The 17,061-nt window shown below is 42.1% G+C and overlaps 1 protein-coding gene across 19 annotated transcripts in view; it reads right to left on the bottom strand.

The window, feature by feature from the left end:
* The window catches only part of PTPRG (protein tyrosine phosphatase receptor type G), a 907,646-nt gene that overhangs the window by 287,776 nt on the left and 602,809 nt on the right, over positions 1-17,061 (bottom strand). For all 19 annotated transcript variants that reach the window (XM_079935460.1, XM_079935459.1, XM_079935474.1 and 16 more), the window contains one exon: positions 10,601-10,749. In XM_079935460.1, coding sequence (XP_079791586.1) covers positions 10,601-10,749 — 149 coding nt within the window. The remainder of the gene's footprint in view (positions 1-10,600; positions 10,750-17,061) is intronic.

The raw sequence follows: 17,061 nt of genomic DNA, 5'->3' as shown, positions 1-17,061 counted from the left end.
TAGAATGTTCCAGTCCTGCTGAGAGCACTTTACATCTATTAACTCAAATGAAGCCTTCCAAAATGGGCTTTGTTTTTATCATTGTCATGTTTAATCATTTCCCCACGCTACATTCTTCCCTAGTGTATAACATATAGTATGTAATCAAAACTGGTATATAATACCTATTACACAAGTACAATTTGAAGATGACATAGAGATTTAAAAGAATTTTTAAAAACTGAATGAAATGCGATAAAATACTACAGACTGTTCAGTGACCCACAATTTTCTCTCCTCAAATTGTTTTCTTTCCTAACCAAGAAATACAAATTTTCTAAGATAACGTCAATATCACACTTCGTCTCGATTGATACGTTCTTCCCTCAAAACAACCAGAATTCAACCTCTTCCCACTGCCCCCATCTCTGGCACATGCCAACATCATCTCTCTTGAAATATTATAATCATCTTCTGACGTCTGTTCTCCACGTGCAAGTGCAGCCAGAAGGATCCTTGTAACATATAAGCCAGATAGCGCTGCTCCTCTACTGAGAACATTCCAAGGGCTTCCCATCTGGCCTAGAGTAAAAACTACAGAGCTTCCCATGGTCCACGGGCCTCGTATCATCGGAACCTTGACTATTTTGCTGACTTCGTTCCTATCACTCTGCCCTTGCCTGCTCAAGCAGGAGAGGCAGGCTTTGGCCTCAGGGCCCTAGCACCTGCTGAAATAAAGGTCCCTTGAGGCCAGGGCACTTTCTGTCCCATGCAGAGAAGGCTCTGTTCACCAACTGAACAAGCAAACACTGTCGATAATTTAGAAACTAAGGCAGAGTGTAAGGAAGTCATTTGAACATTTATATAGACGGCATCCAGACACAGAAAAGGACTCTCTGTGGAACTACCTGACACTGCCTGTCCCCGTGTATTCATTCTCTTCGTCATTAGTCCCGCAGGAGATACAAATAAGAAGAGTTCCATGGTCACCTGAGTTGGGGAGACTCCAGTTAAATGAAAATTATGCAGGTTTCTCTACTGGAATATTTCTCAAGCGTTTTACTGTATTGGCTTATTATCAATCTATAAGAGGAAGACATATCATGCAGCGTTTCCTAAACATATCTGACGACAGATCACTTTTTACACAGAGCATTGAGACCCACTAACAAGAACCTAGAAAACAGACTAACGGCATATTTTTCTAAGGGCGCTACCTACGTATAGTTATGATATTGCAGCCCACACTTACGCTGCCAGAAAATAAATATAAATAAATAAAGTGAGGAAAAAAGAGAAAGAAAAAAGAAGACAGAGATAGAGACAGGCAAATTCAAAGGCAGAGTCAGGCTGAGAAATGTCAGAAGATCATGGGATGAGCCTTCCTTGATCAGAGAATGGTGAACAATGAAGCGTCAATTAAGAAGATTCCCTGCACACTGAACTTTTTATAAACCAATGCAGTAAAGGTTTTAATAGGGAAATTCAAAAATCGAAGTTCTGTCTGTATAGAAAGAGCTGGCATTTAGAAGTTATTTTACTATTAACCCAAGTATCTTTCATGTATTAACCTGAGTTTTTTTTACAGCCTTGTCTTCTAAGATATCCTGAAACATTTAAGAGATAAAATTTTATTTTTTTTTAACTAAAATAGGGTTTTGGTAACTTTGCCCAGCTGGTCTCCATATATCGCAGGAAATGTACCCAGAGGAATATCTGTGCTGCATACAGCGCCAGGTCATACAATCCGGAGACGGAAGGTTTAGGAATCCATTCCCATCCCATTAAAGTGGGGCACTATGAAATTCTAGGCCGGGGATTTAAAGGCGAGAGAGGAAATAGACTTCCTTTCAATCTTGACTTCTTTCTATTCCTTATAAATCTTTCCAACTGTCCTTTCTGAGTGACGTCGGCACTACAGAACTTCTCAAAGGCTTTAGATTTAAGATGGCTTGAAACCTTCCTGTTCAAATTTTGACAGGACAAAAGAAGAGTGGAGGTGTGGGGTGTCTTTCTGAGCCAGATGCCCATAAATCCTCTGGACCTGAACTTACAATACATCTGATCTGGCCGCCTGAGGTCCATCCCTGCCCTCAGGGCACAAAGGTCTCCCTAACCAGCTCTACGTGGCTTCCCCAGCCTGCAAATGGGTTCTGAGGAGAACAGTGTTCAAGGCCCCAGGAACGCACGTTGTGAAAATAAATAATGGGAAACAACCTGAAAGCTTATAAAGGAAAAAGAGAAAACCTGCTCTTCAACAACCAAGTCAGACTCCAATATAAAAGTCAACTACTGATTACCTTTTTTTCTGTTGGAAGAGAAAAAGTGTAAAAATGACCACAGATTCAGCATAAAGATTCCTCTTGGAGAATTTCTGTTAGCCTTTTGGCTGGTTTATTATCTCAATTTCGTCATTGAGGTCTGGAACCCTTAAGCCTGGCACATCTCGGGTACAGTAGCCACAGCTGTATGTGGGTCCTGAGCCTCTGAAATGCGGCCAGTCTGACTCGGGATGTGCTCTCAGTGTAAAAGGCACACCGATTTCAAAGACGGTACAAACAAAAATGTAAAATATCTCAGTAATAACTTTTCAGCTTGATTACATGTTGAAATAGAAAATGTTAATGTATTTGGGTAAAAATAATAGATGATTAAAATCATAACAATGATTATTATTGTATAATATAAATTGTAGAGAATAAAATGAATTATTAAAATCACGTCTTTCTTTTTACCTCTTGTAAGGTGGCTAACCGAAAATTTTAAATTACAATGTATGGCTCGCATTCTATTTCCTATCAGACAGCGTTGCTCTTGACATGATAAAAAATAGACTGAAGTGGTCAAGGCAGATAAAATGTGGAGTATTTGCTACAGGTATCTCTACCCAAAGAGCTGATGGCATTTTCTGTTCCCTTTACTTCTCCTCTTTGTATGTTTTACTACTGGTTCAGCCATCTTTGAACATTTGAAGCCCTTTGATTTTTTTTTTTTTCCCCTCTCCTATTACACAATAAACAGTGGTTAAGATTACAACAAAAGGGCTTCCCTGGTGGCGCAGTGGTTGAGAGTCCGCCTGCCGATGCAGGGGACGTGGGTTCGTGTGCCGGTCCGGGAAGATCCCACGTGCCGCGGAGTGGCTGGGCCCGTGAGCCGTGGCCGCTGAGCCTGCGCATCCGGAGCCTGTGCTCCGCAACAGGAGAGGCCACAACACTGAGGCCTGCGTACCGCAAAAAAAGATTACAACAAAATTATTTCTACTGCATTGGTCAGTCTAAAAACAACCTATACTGATGACAAGAAAAACAATGAAATAACTTATCAAATAAAATGAATGATTTTGGAGACAGAGGAACCCAGATTCTGGAGTACTAGTAGTAAACCCCAGCCGAGCCACTCAGCGTCCCTGAAGCTCAGTCGTGCCATCTGTAAGCAGGGTACAGTAAGAGCACCTCTTTCATAAGGCTGGTGAGATCTGAAACATTCCAGACATAGGTAAAGCTTATTAAATGGTGTCTACAGTATCATGTTACAAGCACAACCACCAGTGAGACAGGCTGGGACCTGGGACCCTTTACTGCAGTGCTTGCTCCGGGACAAACGTCTCCTCAAGCAACAAAATACAAAGAAACGATAAGGGTCTAGAAAATGACTTCATGCATGCAGCAGTCCCAGTCGGGGCAATGATGAACAATAAGATACCAAAGGGCCAAAACCCAACTGCCATTTCTGAGATGCAAGAGCACAAGCAGGGTATTGCATATGAACCCTGTAGACAGCGCCACCGAGGGGGCAGGCAGACCACCAACGCCACCCCTCCAGCCCGATCAGCCCCCCACCCTCACCCCATTTAAGGAACCAGCCTGACCTCCTAGGGCTCCCTCAGGACCAGTCCCAGTAAAGGCTTGCCTGAATTACTCACGTGGCCTCTTATCAATTTCTATTCCTTCAAGAGTCCAAGGACCCGAGTCGGTAACACCAGCCCCACCCTCCAACACCACCACGGCCCCCTAAGCCTGCTTTTTGGTTATACAAGCCCCGCGCCCCGCCCACTCATGGGGTCTTCAAGTTTCTATATTGAGAATACCTCCAATTTAACCAAGTTTCTTTTCAGAGGGTGTCATCTGCTCATCTGAGATTCTCAGTACGATCCAAACAGTTACCAGCGCCCCACATGTTGGTGACACACCATCAAACAGTCCTGAGTCAAGTTCACATCTCAGGATGACTGTGTGTGACGAGAACTGTCAGACATCACGAAGGGACCAAGGCTGCTTCCGCCTCACAAAACCCGCTCTCTGGCTTTGTACAATCAGGCATGCACTTCTCCACTGAGCACACTCTAAGTACTGGGGCCTACTCAAATGTTCTTCTTCTTTTTTTTTTTTTTTTTGTGGTATGCGGGCCTCTCACTGTTGTGGCCTCTCCCATTGCGGAGCACAGGCTCCGGACGCGCAGGCTCAGCGGCCATGGCTCACGGGCCCAGCCGCTCCGCGGCATGTGGGATCTTCCTGGACCAGGGCACGAACCCGTGTCCCCTGCATAAGCAGGCGGACTCTCAACCACTGCGCCACCAGGGAAGCCCCCAAAGTTATTTTTAATAGAAAAAGTCTCAATCTTCCTTCAATGACAATGACTCCCTTCAATTAGTTTTCTCTAATGACAAAGCAATATAGTATTGAGTTCAGAGACACCAAACAATTGTTTTGTGAACAAGCCTTCTTGGTTTTATAGTTTTCAAAATAATGGAAATCCAGATCATGATTGGTGTTCTCTGAAAACACTTATTAGAACAGGACTCCATTTCTTACAAGGAATATGGGTTAAAGGAGGAAAGGAGAAAGTTATGAACCTCATTTCCAAAAGAGTGATAGTGCTAACTTACACTGGTCACGTGAGTTTGGAAAAACACTGATTTAAATACAGTCAAACAGATTTCCTCAGTGGAGGACTTCTAAAAGCCTTTGGTATGCCGATGCATAAAGTAAATCTTCAAGAAGGCATTTCATATGGCAACCTTTATTTCCAGCAGAAAAGCGGGGACACACGAACGAGCGCCAGGCAAACTGCACTCATCCCCCTTAGTCCTGTACTAGAATGTCACTCCACTGAAGCCAGGACTTAATGTGGCAGCTCGATCCCTAGCTGGACTGGTCCACCTCTGAGTCGCGCAGTACCTGCCATGCTTGCATGAGTGGAGAGAGGGTGACACGGGGTGAGGCCTCTGCGTGTGTCACAAGTGCATAAGCTCACCTGGGACAGGGAAGGCAGATGCAGGTCACCTGGACATAACCTAGGGGTCCAGTGCAAGACAACCATCTAACTGGAATGTGACAGAAGCACTGGAAGAACCAAGATCCAGTTTGCAAAATGAAAAGCAAATCATTAGTCTGACTCTAGGTAGGAAGGTAGGGGCTGGACAGACAGGAGGGAATACAGAGCCGGTGGAGGTAACATACCCACAGACGTGGATACTGAAGGCAACTGCAGGCTCAAACAGAATGTTCAGTGGGAACCAATCACGGAACAAGTTCAGTCTAACACTAGCAGCTTCTTGTCCCCTGGACAAACCTTAACTTGGACTAAGAATGTTGTACAATACCAGGACAGAGCAGAGAGCAGGGTGAGAGTAGTACCCAGACATATCCAGCCCAGCAGGGAGACAAATAATTCAGTGTGCTTGTGTCATGAGTGGTAATAACCTTCGCTCTTTGGAACATGAACAAGCAGTGCCACGCTATGGACCCAGTTTTTAAAACACAGGTGTTCTGTTATTACTGATATTTATGGTGCAAAAACTAATTCAGCAGTAAAATCTGATGTGAAGAGATGTGAAGCTACGTTGAATATTGATATTTCCCCCTTAGTGTGAATATTCATCCGCATGCTGCAGAAATATGAATGCATTCAAGGGGTATAGGCCCAGACCCCACTATGTGTCTTCTGTAAATATAAATGGCATATGCACCATCATGCCTTTCTAAAAACGATTCCGAATTCTAAAACATCTGGCCTCAAGGGTCTCGCCTAAGGGACTGCAGACCTGTACCATATGGTAGCGTGTGCATGGTATATATTAGGAAAAATGTATTTTCTTCTACTCACTTGCTAAGATGCTCTAAACTGAGCTGAAATGAACCAGCTGTGAGTTTCACTGGAAAGGGCACACACAATTAATTTGGATCATTTAAGCTTACTGAAGACTTCAACTCATAAAGCACCAGTAAGTCTGAATCAACAACTCCTGGATCTCTTATTGTAATAAACAAGATTTTAATTACCTCAGACAACAAGCATGCAATGAACCTCTACCTTAATGGAGCTCTCAGAGGGTTTTATCTGGAGGTTTCTGTATGCACTACCTCCAACTTCAGTTATCAGTGGAAATACCGCATGATTCAATTCCTGTTAGTGTTACATGAACCCTTATTTAAAACAGGGAATAAGTGTGGGGTAGGGAGAATATTTAGGATAGGGTAGTAGCCGTCACAGATAACTGTGGTTGGACAGATAATACAAAGAGGAGTGGCCACAGAAGAACTCAAACAGGACTACTATTTTAATCACAGGAATATTTTGAGCCTTTTGACTTTAAGGATGCTTAATCACATCTGCAAAGTCCCTTTTGCCATGTAAAGGAATAAATACATTCACAATTTTCAGGAATTAGTGAGTGGACATTTTTTGGGGGAGGGGTATTATCCTACCTATCAAAATCCCCATTGATCTCTCTTTACTCCTTAAATGTACCAAGTATCACCTGTCTCAGGGCCTTTGCACACCCCTGTTCTATGGGCAGGCTCCAATTAATCTTTTCCCTCTTAATAAGTATCTGTCTCCACCAAGGTCTTCTGTCTCATGACAAAACGTCCCTCTCCTTCAGAGACTATATCACAACTGATATTACACAGCTGTTTATGGGACTCTTCGGTCAGTTTCTGTGTCATGACTAGAGTATAAATATCTTGAGGGTGGGACTCTCTTTCCTCTTCAGCTTTGTAACCCAGCACCCACATGACAGAAGGCACTCAAGAAAAATTTGCTGCTAGACAAGAGATAAAGTTGAATAAATAGGAGGTGAGTGCCTCTGAGGATCCAAAGTGGGTCTAGTCTTCTAGCCTTATCTGATTCCAACTTTCTTTTCTAATTTTAACTGAGCTATAAAGAACGCTGCTATTTAAAGACTTTTGTTTCGTTTTCACAAGGACATTTTTTTTCTACTAGACTGGATGTTGTGGGGTTTTTTTGGCGGTATGCTGGCCTCTCACTGCCGCGGCCTCTCCCGCTGCAGAGCACAGGCTCCGGATGCGCAGGCTCAGCGGCCATGGCTCACGGGCCCAGCTGCTCCGCGGCATGTGGGATCTTCCCGGACCGGGGCATGAACCCGTGTCCCCTGCATCGGCAGGCGGACTCTCAACCACTGCGCCACCAGGGAAGCCCTAGACTGGATGTTTTTAAGTATAGGAACTACAAGGCTGAGTCCAGGATTTCAGCCAGGAAAGTGTGGAGACGTTTAATTTCTCAATGTGTACAAAGTTGTTGTAGATGACCTCAAAGAATTCCTGGGAAGCAGCAAAACCTACAAAGTTGGGTTTGTTGCAATTTACCCTCAAGGAGCAGATCCAGAGTCTTGTGGGGCATATGCTTAAAATTCAACCTGCAGCACTGGAGCACCGAGGGAGCTGGTAAGATACCCAAGGTCATGACTTTATCCCAAATGGAATCGAAAGAAACCAGGACCAGCAATGCTCTGACCCATAAAGCAAGGTACATTTCCTCTCCAAAAGCTGCAAGAGGGGGCTTCCCTGGTGGCGCAGTGGTTGAGAGTCCGCCTGCTGATGCAGGGGACACGGGTTCGTGCCCTGGTCCGGGAGGATCCCACGTGGGGCCCGTGAGCCATGGCCGCTGAGCCTGCGCGTCCGGAGCCTGTGCTCCGCAGCGGGAGAGGCCACAGCAGTGAGAGGCCCGTGTACCGCAAAAAAAAAAAAAAAAAAAAAAAAAAGCTGCAAGAGGATGGAACAACTTTGCCCTGAGTCTTCTTTATTTAAATCTACTTCAAATGACGCCACATGAGTAAAGGAAGTCTGGATTCCACTAAACATACTGCGTTCTCTACCCTAGAGTCTCCCAATAGTGACACGTTGGCTGGATAATTCTTTGTGGTGGGGCTGTCCTATGAAATGGGATGTTGAGCAGCGTCCCCGGCCTCTATCCACTAGATGCTGGTAGCGTATCAATGCCCACAACAGTGACAACCAGAAACGTCCCCCGAAAACACGTAATGTCCTCTGAGGGGGAGGATACTGTCTCTAGTTGAGAACCAATGCTGTATTCTACCAATCCTATCCCAATCTTCCACAATGACTCTTCTCTGACTCTATATAAAATAAATAATGTCCCCAACGCGGACAGATTACTACATGGTACATTATAATTTTCTCACTTTCATTTTAATTTCTTGAAAAGCATTGTAGTTATGTGGAAAGACATAAACCAAGTCTGAGATGCTCAAACAGTGTAAAAATCTCAGAGAGAGCTGGTGTTAATAAAGAACTCAAATAAAACAATTTAACGTATCACAGACATGTCTTCCGCAAAAGTGAGCAACTTTTCTGTGCATATTTTATAGTTCAATTTGCTCCCGTTACCTTTAATCTCTGAAATTCAAGTTCCTCCAAATACAACCACTAAGTAATTTAACATGTTTATCACATTAGAAAAAAAAAAAACAAGCTATGAACCAGATGGGCTTCAATGAAGCACCCAATTAATAGAGGCAGCCTTACCATGTGACATGACTTAGAAGAAATAAATTCGAATAGCTCGGTCAAAAATAAGTCTGGGCATTGTAGCTCCCGTTTATAATTAGTTTCTGAATTTCATGGCCATCTTTGAGTAAAAAACAAAATGCATTTAAAGTAATAAGTTTTCAAAAGAATATGCATCTAGTCTATTCATTTTTCCAGACTCAAATAGGAGGAGACAGGCGTTAGGGACTGTGATTAGGAATGAGGCAGAAGTTCCCAGTTCCTTCCTCCAGAGTTTTTCTTTTCCAAGGCAGCGGCCAAATTAAGTTTTCAAACTTCCAAGCACAGGTCTTTTGTCCGGAACAACATTAACTAAACAAATGGCAACCCATTTCTAGGATAAAGAAGCTTTAGAGCAAAGCTAGCTAGGCATAAATTCTCCCTTCAGCGACACCGCCAACGGGAACTGGCCAGCAGGAACAAAAGAGAAACCCCAAACTTAAAAAAATCTGATCAACTTGGCTTCTAGGAATCAAGTTTTCCAAGTACAAATCAAGCTAAGATTTTTAAGAAATGATTCATTCAACATAAAAGGAGAAAGAGAGCCCATTAAGTAGAAACTTTAATGTGACTAGGACAGGAAGTCCCAAGGATAGAGGAATCCTAATATGGGAAGAATACTTGATACTGTGAATTTGTCAGCTCAAAACAAGAAAAAAATATGCAGCACTTTCTCAGCATGGTGATCTCTGGTTTCTCAGGCAATCATGGATAAGAAACAAATCGATATGTGAATATAAGCATCTATAAACTAAGAAATACTATTGATTTTCTCCTCTTAAAGGGATTTTTCACCTAAGGTTCAAGGTTGTCTGAAGGATCCATGAACGGGCTTGAGGAGTGAGGGTGAGTGATGAAACCCTACAGATTATGCCCAAATCTGTGTGTACATACATGGATTTTTCTCTATGGAGGAGGATTGAAAGTATTCATCAGATGACCCAAGTAGGTCATGACTTACTAAAGTCACAGAACACTAAGAGCTGTCACTCCATGTTGGAGTACAGCCACAGGTTTGGGTACAAACCCTCTCAGTTCTTCTACAAATCTGTAAAGCTTACCACGTGGGCACCCAAACAATCAACAAATATGTCTGTCCCGAGGAAAGAATATTCACATCCTGATCATGATGAAAGGTACAAAAATAAGGTTAGCAATGGAACAGATGTGTTGTCCCCACCAAAGATTAAAAACGGAGTTTGGAAACAAGCTCCCTCCCTCAGTCGCCAAAAAGATACACATGACCTACTGCACTACCCGTTCTTCACGGATCTTTGAGAAAACTGACTCAGAGGAGGTAAAATGTCAATCCCGCAAAGTTAACAGCGAGTCATACGACCAATGGCCACAGCTGCCTCCTCAACAGCGTGGAGATCACACAAACCTTAAAGCAGCTTCCCTACTGAGAGATGATTCTGAGTCCCCTTCACATATCGGTTACCTTTTCTGTTTTCTAAAGGGTGAAAACGAAGTGGCCAGAGTTTCGTACAGAATGTCACTTTGGAAAGCAGGGTTTCAGAAAGGACAGGGCAAAGAAGCCACATCGAATGAAACAAAGGGTCCGAAATCATCTACCAGGGGTGAGTCTACTCAAACCACGACGCCCACAAGGTCTACATGCTTCACCAGTTAAACAAAGATGAGGAACTTGAGGATGGCTATCTAGCTGTCATGCTGTATATAAAAGATTTCCAGAGACAAAGGCAGGGACAGTACAAGTTTGATTTGCAAGACGACTGGGGGTAAAGACAAAGCATCTCTTTAATGTCAAGACCCAAAGCACAGCTGCCCCTGACATCTCAAGTTTCTCTCACCTCCACAGGGAACCGCCTGCCGTTGATGCTGTGTTCAGAGCCTGCAGAACCATTGCTGTGGCCCCAATGAAATTCCACCTTCTCAGCTTTGAATCTGCCAGGGAGGCCAGCACCGCTGACAAAATAGTCGTCTTTCAGAAGGATGGCAACTGTGTAAAGCAGAAGGGAAACGACAATGAGTTTCAAAACCACACTTGAAAGATTGCTCCTGTGCTTCAAATAAAAGTTCATGATTACATGATGGGAATTACTTCCCATATACCTGTTAGAAAGCAAGTCAAAAACATTAGTCTGAATAAATAAGCACATTCTAGCTGCAGAACGCTCTCAAGAGCCAGTTGACTCTAACTCATGAAAATTCCCAGAGAATGGTCTCAGAATTTCTTAACCATTTCACAGTTGGAAAAACAAACAAACAAACAAAAAACAGACAATGATAGAGTAAGTGGCTCTGAATCAGGGTCTGTAAATCTGCTTGAAGATCAAAATTATTTTTCCTTTTTAAACACTGATTCCTGGGGCTATCCCAAGATTCGAGGTCTGGAATGAGATGGGAAATATATATATAAGTCAGTTGCAGAAGACATGTTTCTTTGATCAGAAAACTTAAGCAAGGCGTCAGGAAATAAAATTTGTAGGTTCTACCAATATTAAGGAAATAACAGTGGGAAAACAGCTGGGATTGGGATTCATATTTGATAATGGTGTCCAGGAAAGTATAGTGAAAATTCTACTCATTAAGTCACTCAAGTAACTGCAGCTAAGTAGATTTACTTTACTATGTCTTTTAATTCTAAGCATAAGAAAATTTTGCTTAGCCCATCCGGAAGAACACATAAGAAGTCCTTAACATAGAAAACCTCAATCAATTCAAATCCTAAATTTCAAAATCACATCTCTCTTCCTTGAAACATGGAAAAGAGAAATCAAGAACAAGTAACTTGGGCTGATACTACCAGAAAAATTATTTTTCCAAAAGGAATGTAATATCCAAGTGGATGAAAAAGAGATTTTATTTTATAAGTCATACATTCCCCCCCTTTTTTGTTGTTGTCTAAAGTGAATTCATTCATTCATTTAACAAACACTTATTGGCTGGTGAATACGCATAACGCTCCAACCAACATACCAAATGGCCTGTGATCAATGCGCCAACCAACATACTAAATGGCCTGTGATTGGAAGCTAAGCTCATTTAAGGCAGGGAAAAGCTTTCGTATCCTCATTGTCTCCTCTTCCTAAAGAGATGCCAGATCAAGCCTTAGAGAGAAATCCTGCATGAAAATTAGGTCTCCATAAAAGACAGGGACTAGACTAATGACCCATTTCTAAAACAAGTGCAATTAGTTTCAGGACTTCTCTGTAAAAAGGGAAGCATAGCTAGTGGGAAGCAGCCCAATAGCACAAGGAGATCAGCTCGGTGCTTTGTGACCACTTAGAGGGGTGGGATAGGGAGGGTGGGAGGGAGACACAAGAGGGACAAGATATGAGGATATACGTTTATGTACAGCTGATTCACTTTGTTATAAAGCAGAAACTAACACACCATTGTAAAGCAATTATACTTCAATAAAGACGTTAAAAAAAAAAAGAGCAAGTGACGGAACCCTGTTTGTAATAATCCCTTTTTACTGCATTCAAAGGCAGTTTTCTCGCAACTTTTGAAAAAGTTACAGGGAACATTCAATTAGTGGGACAGAGAATTAAAGGATAAAATGAAATAAGAGCAAGTGTTTCTCATGCTGATTGAACATGCTATGACATGTTCCTTTACTGTGTGCTACGCATGGTTTAGAAGAAGGCTTGGCAAAATTTTTCTGTAAAAGGTGAGACAGTAAATATTTAAGGCTTTGTGGGTCCTATGCACTTAACTTGGTCTTAGTAGCCCAGAAGCAGCCAAACACAATATGTAAATGAATGGGTGAGGCTGTATTCCGATAAAACTTTAGTTATCCACACTAAAATTCGCATATAATTTTCACACGTCATGGAATATTCTCCTTTTGATTTTTTTCCAACCATTAAAAAACCTAAGAACTAGCAGGAGGGGTTGTCATTTGGTGATCCCTAGAACACAATATATTTTAGAAGACAAAGTATTGTGTTAAACCAGTGTTCCAAAGCCCAAATACCTATGAATTAGCTCAGTATTGTCTTTAACACTGTTGATTACTCACAGCTGGTTACAGATTCTATCCATAACATTTTGCATCCAAAAGATGAAGACAAAGAATTTTGAGCGCATCTGTTACAATCATGCAGGGACTCCGCAGCATCTTATAAATATTTGATTTTACCTAAATCATTTATGTCTCTGTCAGGGGTCATTTTACTTCTTTTTCATGAATAATTAAAAGCATAATTAGGGAACTGTACAACCTGAAACACTAATCTCATTTTTCATTTTACAGTATTTCTCACTAGAGCACACAGCACACTACATGCATGTACTGCCCCCACCTTCCGAAAGCGGCTAAATTTTTGTTTACATATAACACTGGAAAGAGAGAACTTGCCCAGCCACCATGCAACACTTTGCTGATGATCACTGATAACACTGCTCTGTTTCACAACAAAATGTACCAAAGGTAGCCGCTGCGGAGCACAGAATGTAGGAAGGGCCATGAGCTCACGGGATGGACGGACCTGGGTTAGAATCTCATTCTGCCACTTAACAGCGGGGTGACCTTGGGCAAGTTACCTGACTTCTCTGTGTCTTGGTTTCCATCATTATTCAAATGGCAATAACAGTGCCTAGCTGGTGAGACTGTTTTGACGCCTGAAAGAAATCGCACGCAGAAAGCACTTAACCCAGTGCCAGAAATTCAGCAAGCACACAGCCAATGCGGGCTTCTGTCCACCTACCAATAATTTCTAGAGACGTGGTCGGAGTTCATGCAGCAGCACAGAAGGGCAACCACACAGGTGCAACTCTCCGTTTTCAGGCAGAGCTCCATTTCATTTACTTATTTAAAAAAAATTTGTTTTTAAATTTACTTATTTATTTATTTATATGTGGCCACATTGGGTCTTTGTTGCTGTGCGCAGGCTTTCTCTAGTTGTGGTGAGCAGGGGCTACTCATTGCAGTGCGCGGGCTTCTCATTGCAGTGGCTTCTCTTGCTGTGGAGCATGGGCCCTAGGCTCGCGGGCTCAGTAGTTGTGACTTGCAGGCTCTAGAACACAGGCTCAGTAGTTGTGGTGCACGGGCTTAGTTGCTCCGAGGCATGTGGGATCTTCCCGGACCAGGGCACGAACCTGTGTTCCCTGCATTGGCGGGCGGATTCTTAACCACTGCGCCACCAGGGAAGTCCCCAGAGTTCCATTTTAAAGCAATATTGTCTTTCCCACAAAACAAAACGTGTCCTTGAGCAAGGACAATAAACAGCAAAGGTAGGTGTGACCCAAATACCTGAGATGTTAAGTGTTGAGTGGCTGCTCTGAATTTACTAAAACACTGAGTAAAAAACAGATTTCCATGTTTTCTATTCTTTCAGTCACGTCAGTGAAAAGAAAATCCCAGTTTGATGCTAATATGCCCTCCACCTTTCAACGATACTCATTCATTTCCCCCTTTACCGAAAAGTAAATACGTAAGCTAGAACTTAATAACGTTGGTACCTTTGATTTATTTTCACAGATTACAGACCTAATTTTTTACATAAGTCTATCCTTGTCAAATGCACAGCATTTTGTATTAACTTGTTGATAAAACGTTTTGCTTTAAAATCAATTCATTTAATTAAAATCAAGTGCATCAACTGAAAAACAATAACTAAACGATACTACGATAATAATGAATAAATACATTTTAATTTAAATTTTAAAACAGTAGCACCAAGAGTGAATCTGGATAAGGTGACATTTAGGAAGGTAGCAAGCAACAGCTAAAGACTGGAGAAAGATGGGCCAGGAGGAGAAGGCAGGGAAAGTACCTAGGAGTTCACTGTCTAGAATGAGGCCCCTCTGGTTGTTCAACTGCTAATATGGATTGTGATGAAATTAAAGCAGAATGATGGAGGATGTGGAAGAAACTGGGAGCTTCAAATTCAGGGTTTTTAACCTGGAGTCCAAAGTCCAAAGCAGTAGCCACCCACAGACTTCGCGGTCTACATCCTCCTGATACAGGAAGTAAAATTCTGAGCATGGGTGCATAAACGAAGTCAGACTCTGGAGCCAGTTGGGTCTGAATTTGAGCCCTAGATCTGCCACTATCAGTTGTGAGAAAGTTACTGCATTTTTGGGTGCTTCAGTTCCTATTCTGTGAAACTGGAATAATACAACAGCAACTTCACAAGTTTGTTATGAGATCACAAGGGTTGACACATGAAGAATGCCCACAACAGTAACTCATTCACCACATTATAGCAGGAAGATGGCACTGTAAAAGCCCAGAAATAAACCCACACATATGCGGACAGTTAATTTACAACAAAGGAGCAAAGAACGTACAATGGAATGAGGACAATCTTTTCAATAAATAGTGTTGGGAAAACTGGACAGTCACATGCAAAAGAAAGAAACTAGACTACTATCTTATATTATACACAAGAATTAACTCAAAATGAATTAAAGACTTGAATGTAAGATGTGAAACCATAAAATTCCAGAAGAAAACATAGGCAGGAAGCTCTTTGACATGGGTCTTATTGATGCTTTTGCGGAATGACTCCAAAAGCAAGAAAAACAAAAGCAAAAATAAACAAATGGGACTACATCCAACTAAAAAGCTTCTGCACAGTAAAGGAAACCATTATCAAAACAAAAAGGCAACCTACTGAATGGGAAAAGATATTTGCAATTCATATATCCAGTAAGGGGTTAATGTCCAAAATACAAAAGAATTCATACAACTCAACAACAACAAAACCCCAAAAATTCCCATTGAAAATTGGGCAGACGATCTAAATAGACATTTTTCCAAAGGAGACATGCAGATGGCCAACAGGCACATGAAAAGATGTTCAACATCACTAATTAATAAGAAAATGCAAATCAAAACCACAATGAGATATCACCTCACACCTGTTAGAATGGCTATAAGCATTGGCAAGGGTGTGGAAAAAAAGGAACCCTTGTACACTGTGGGTGGGAATTTTTCCACTACGGAAAACAGTTAAGAATAAATAAAACTAGAACTACCATATCACCCAGCTATTCCACTTGGGTATTTATCCAAAGCACATGAAAACGAATTTGAAAACATATATGCATCCCTATGTTTATTGCAGCATTATTAAAATAGACAAGATATGGAAACCACATGAGTGTCTATAGATAGGTGAATGGATGAAGAAGATGTGGTATATGTATATACCATGGTATACTCCTCAGCCACAAACAGAATGAAATCCTGCTATCTGCAACAACATGAATGGGCCTTGAAGGCATTAGGCTAAGTGAAATAAGCCAGAAGAAGAAAGACAAATAAGTATGATTTCACTTGTATGTGGAGTCTAAAAAAAACAGAACAAATGAACAAAATAAAACAAACTCACAGATACAGAGATCAGATGAGTGGTTACCAGAGGGCAAGGGGTTGGAGGGGTGGGTAAAATGGGTGGAAGGGATCAACTGTGCGGTGACTGACAGTAAACAGTCTTGCGGCGGTGATAACTCCGTAGTGTATACAGATGTCAAATTATAATGCTGTATACCTGAAACTTAGAGTTAAAAACTAGATGGCATTATATAAGTGCTGTTTATAAAAGTTATCCTAGGGAGAGGATCCACAGCTTTCACAGATTCCCTGTGTCCAGGGCCCCCCATAATGAAAAAGTGCTCTACACAGGGGCAGGGGGTAGGTAGGAGTCACACCATGGATAAGGAGTTACTTTTCTCCTGAGCTTGACTGGATGACTGAGTATCAGGCATTCACTGCATTCTTCACAGGACATCCATAAACTGTTTATAAATTAAACTCAGTGTGTCTAAATAATGCTGGCCTAAAGCAAATGTTCACACTACAATCTGAGTAAACAGCAGCAGATGCCAAAAGTTAAACAAAAAAATGGATGAGAAGGAAAATAAGCCCGTTACTGTCTTACCTCCACCACTTCCCAACCAATTTTTAACACTACAAGATGGGAAAAGACTCCCATTATTGGATCGTAATGGTGAGGCCTCCAGACCACCCACCATTCCAGTGTCCATCAGGCGATGCTTTCAGGCTCCTGGTGAAAAGGGAAATGCTCTGGTCTGGAAGTCAAGACACACAGGCTCTAGTTCTAGGCTTCTACTAACGTCCCTGTAGGCACTACCGTTTATTTTTTCAAATAATTTACCAAGTAACTACTGGGGAAGAAAAGGTAAGTAAATGAGACATTAGCTCCTGCCTTCACGGAGTGTACAGTTGGTGGGAAAGACAGGCCCCAGCAACTAAAGAGATGACAGAAGCAACCCTGCAAGAGGGGCAGGTGGTAAGAGGTGAGCATCCAACCCCAGACTGGAGAAGACACAGCAG

This window comes from Stenella coeruleoalba (assembly GCF_951394435.1).
Source record: "Stenella coeruleoalba genome assembly, chromosome: 10".
Lineage (NCBI taxonomy): Eukaryota > Metazoa > Chordata > Mammalia > Artiodactyla > Delphinidae > Stenella > Stenella coeruleoalba.
Note: the sequence above shows the minus strand (reverse complement) of the source record. Positions and strands in the feature narration are given on the sequence as shown.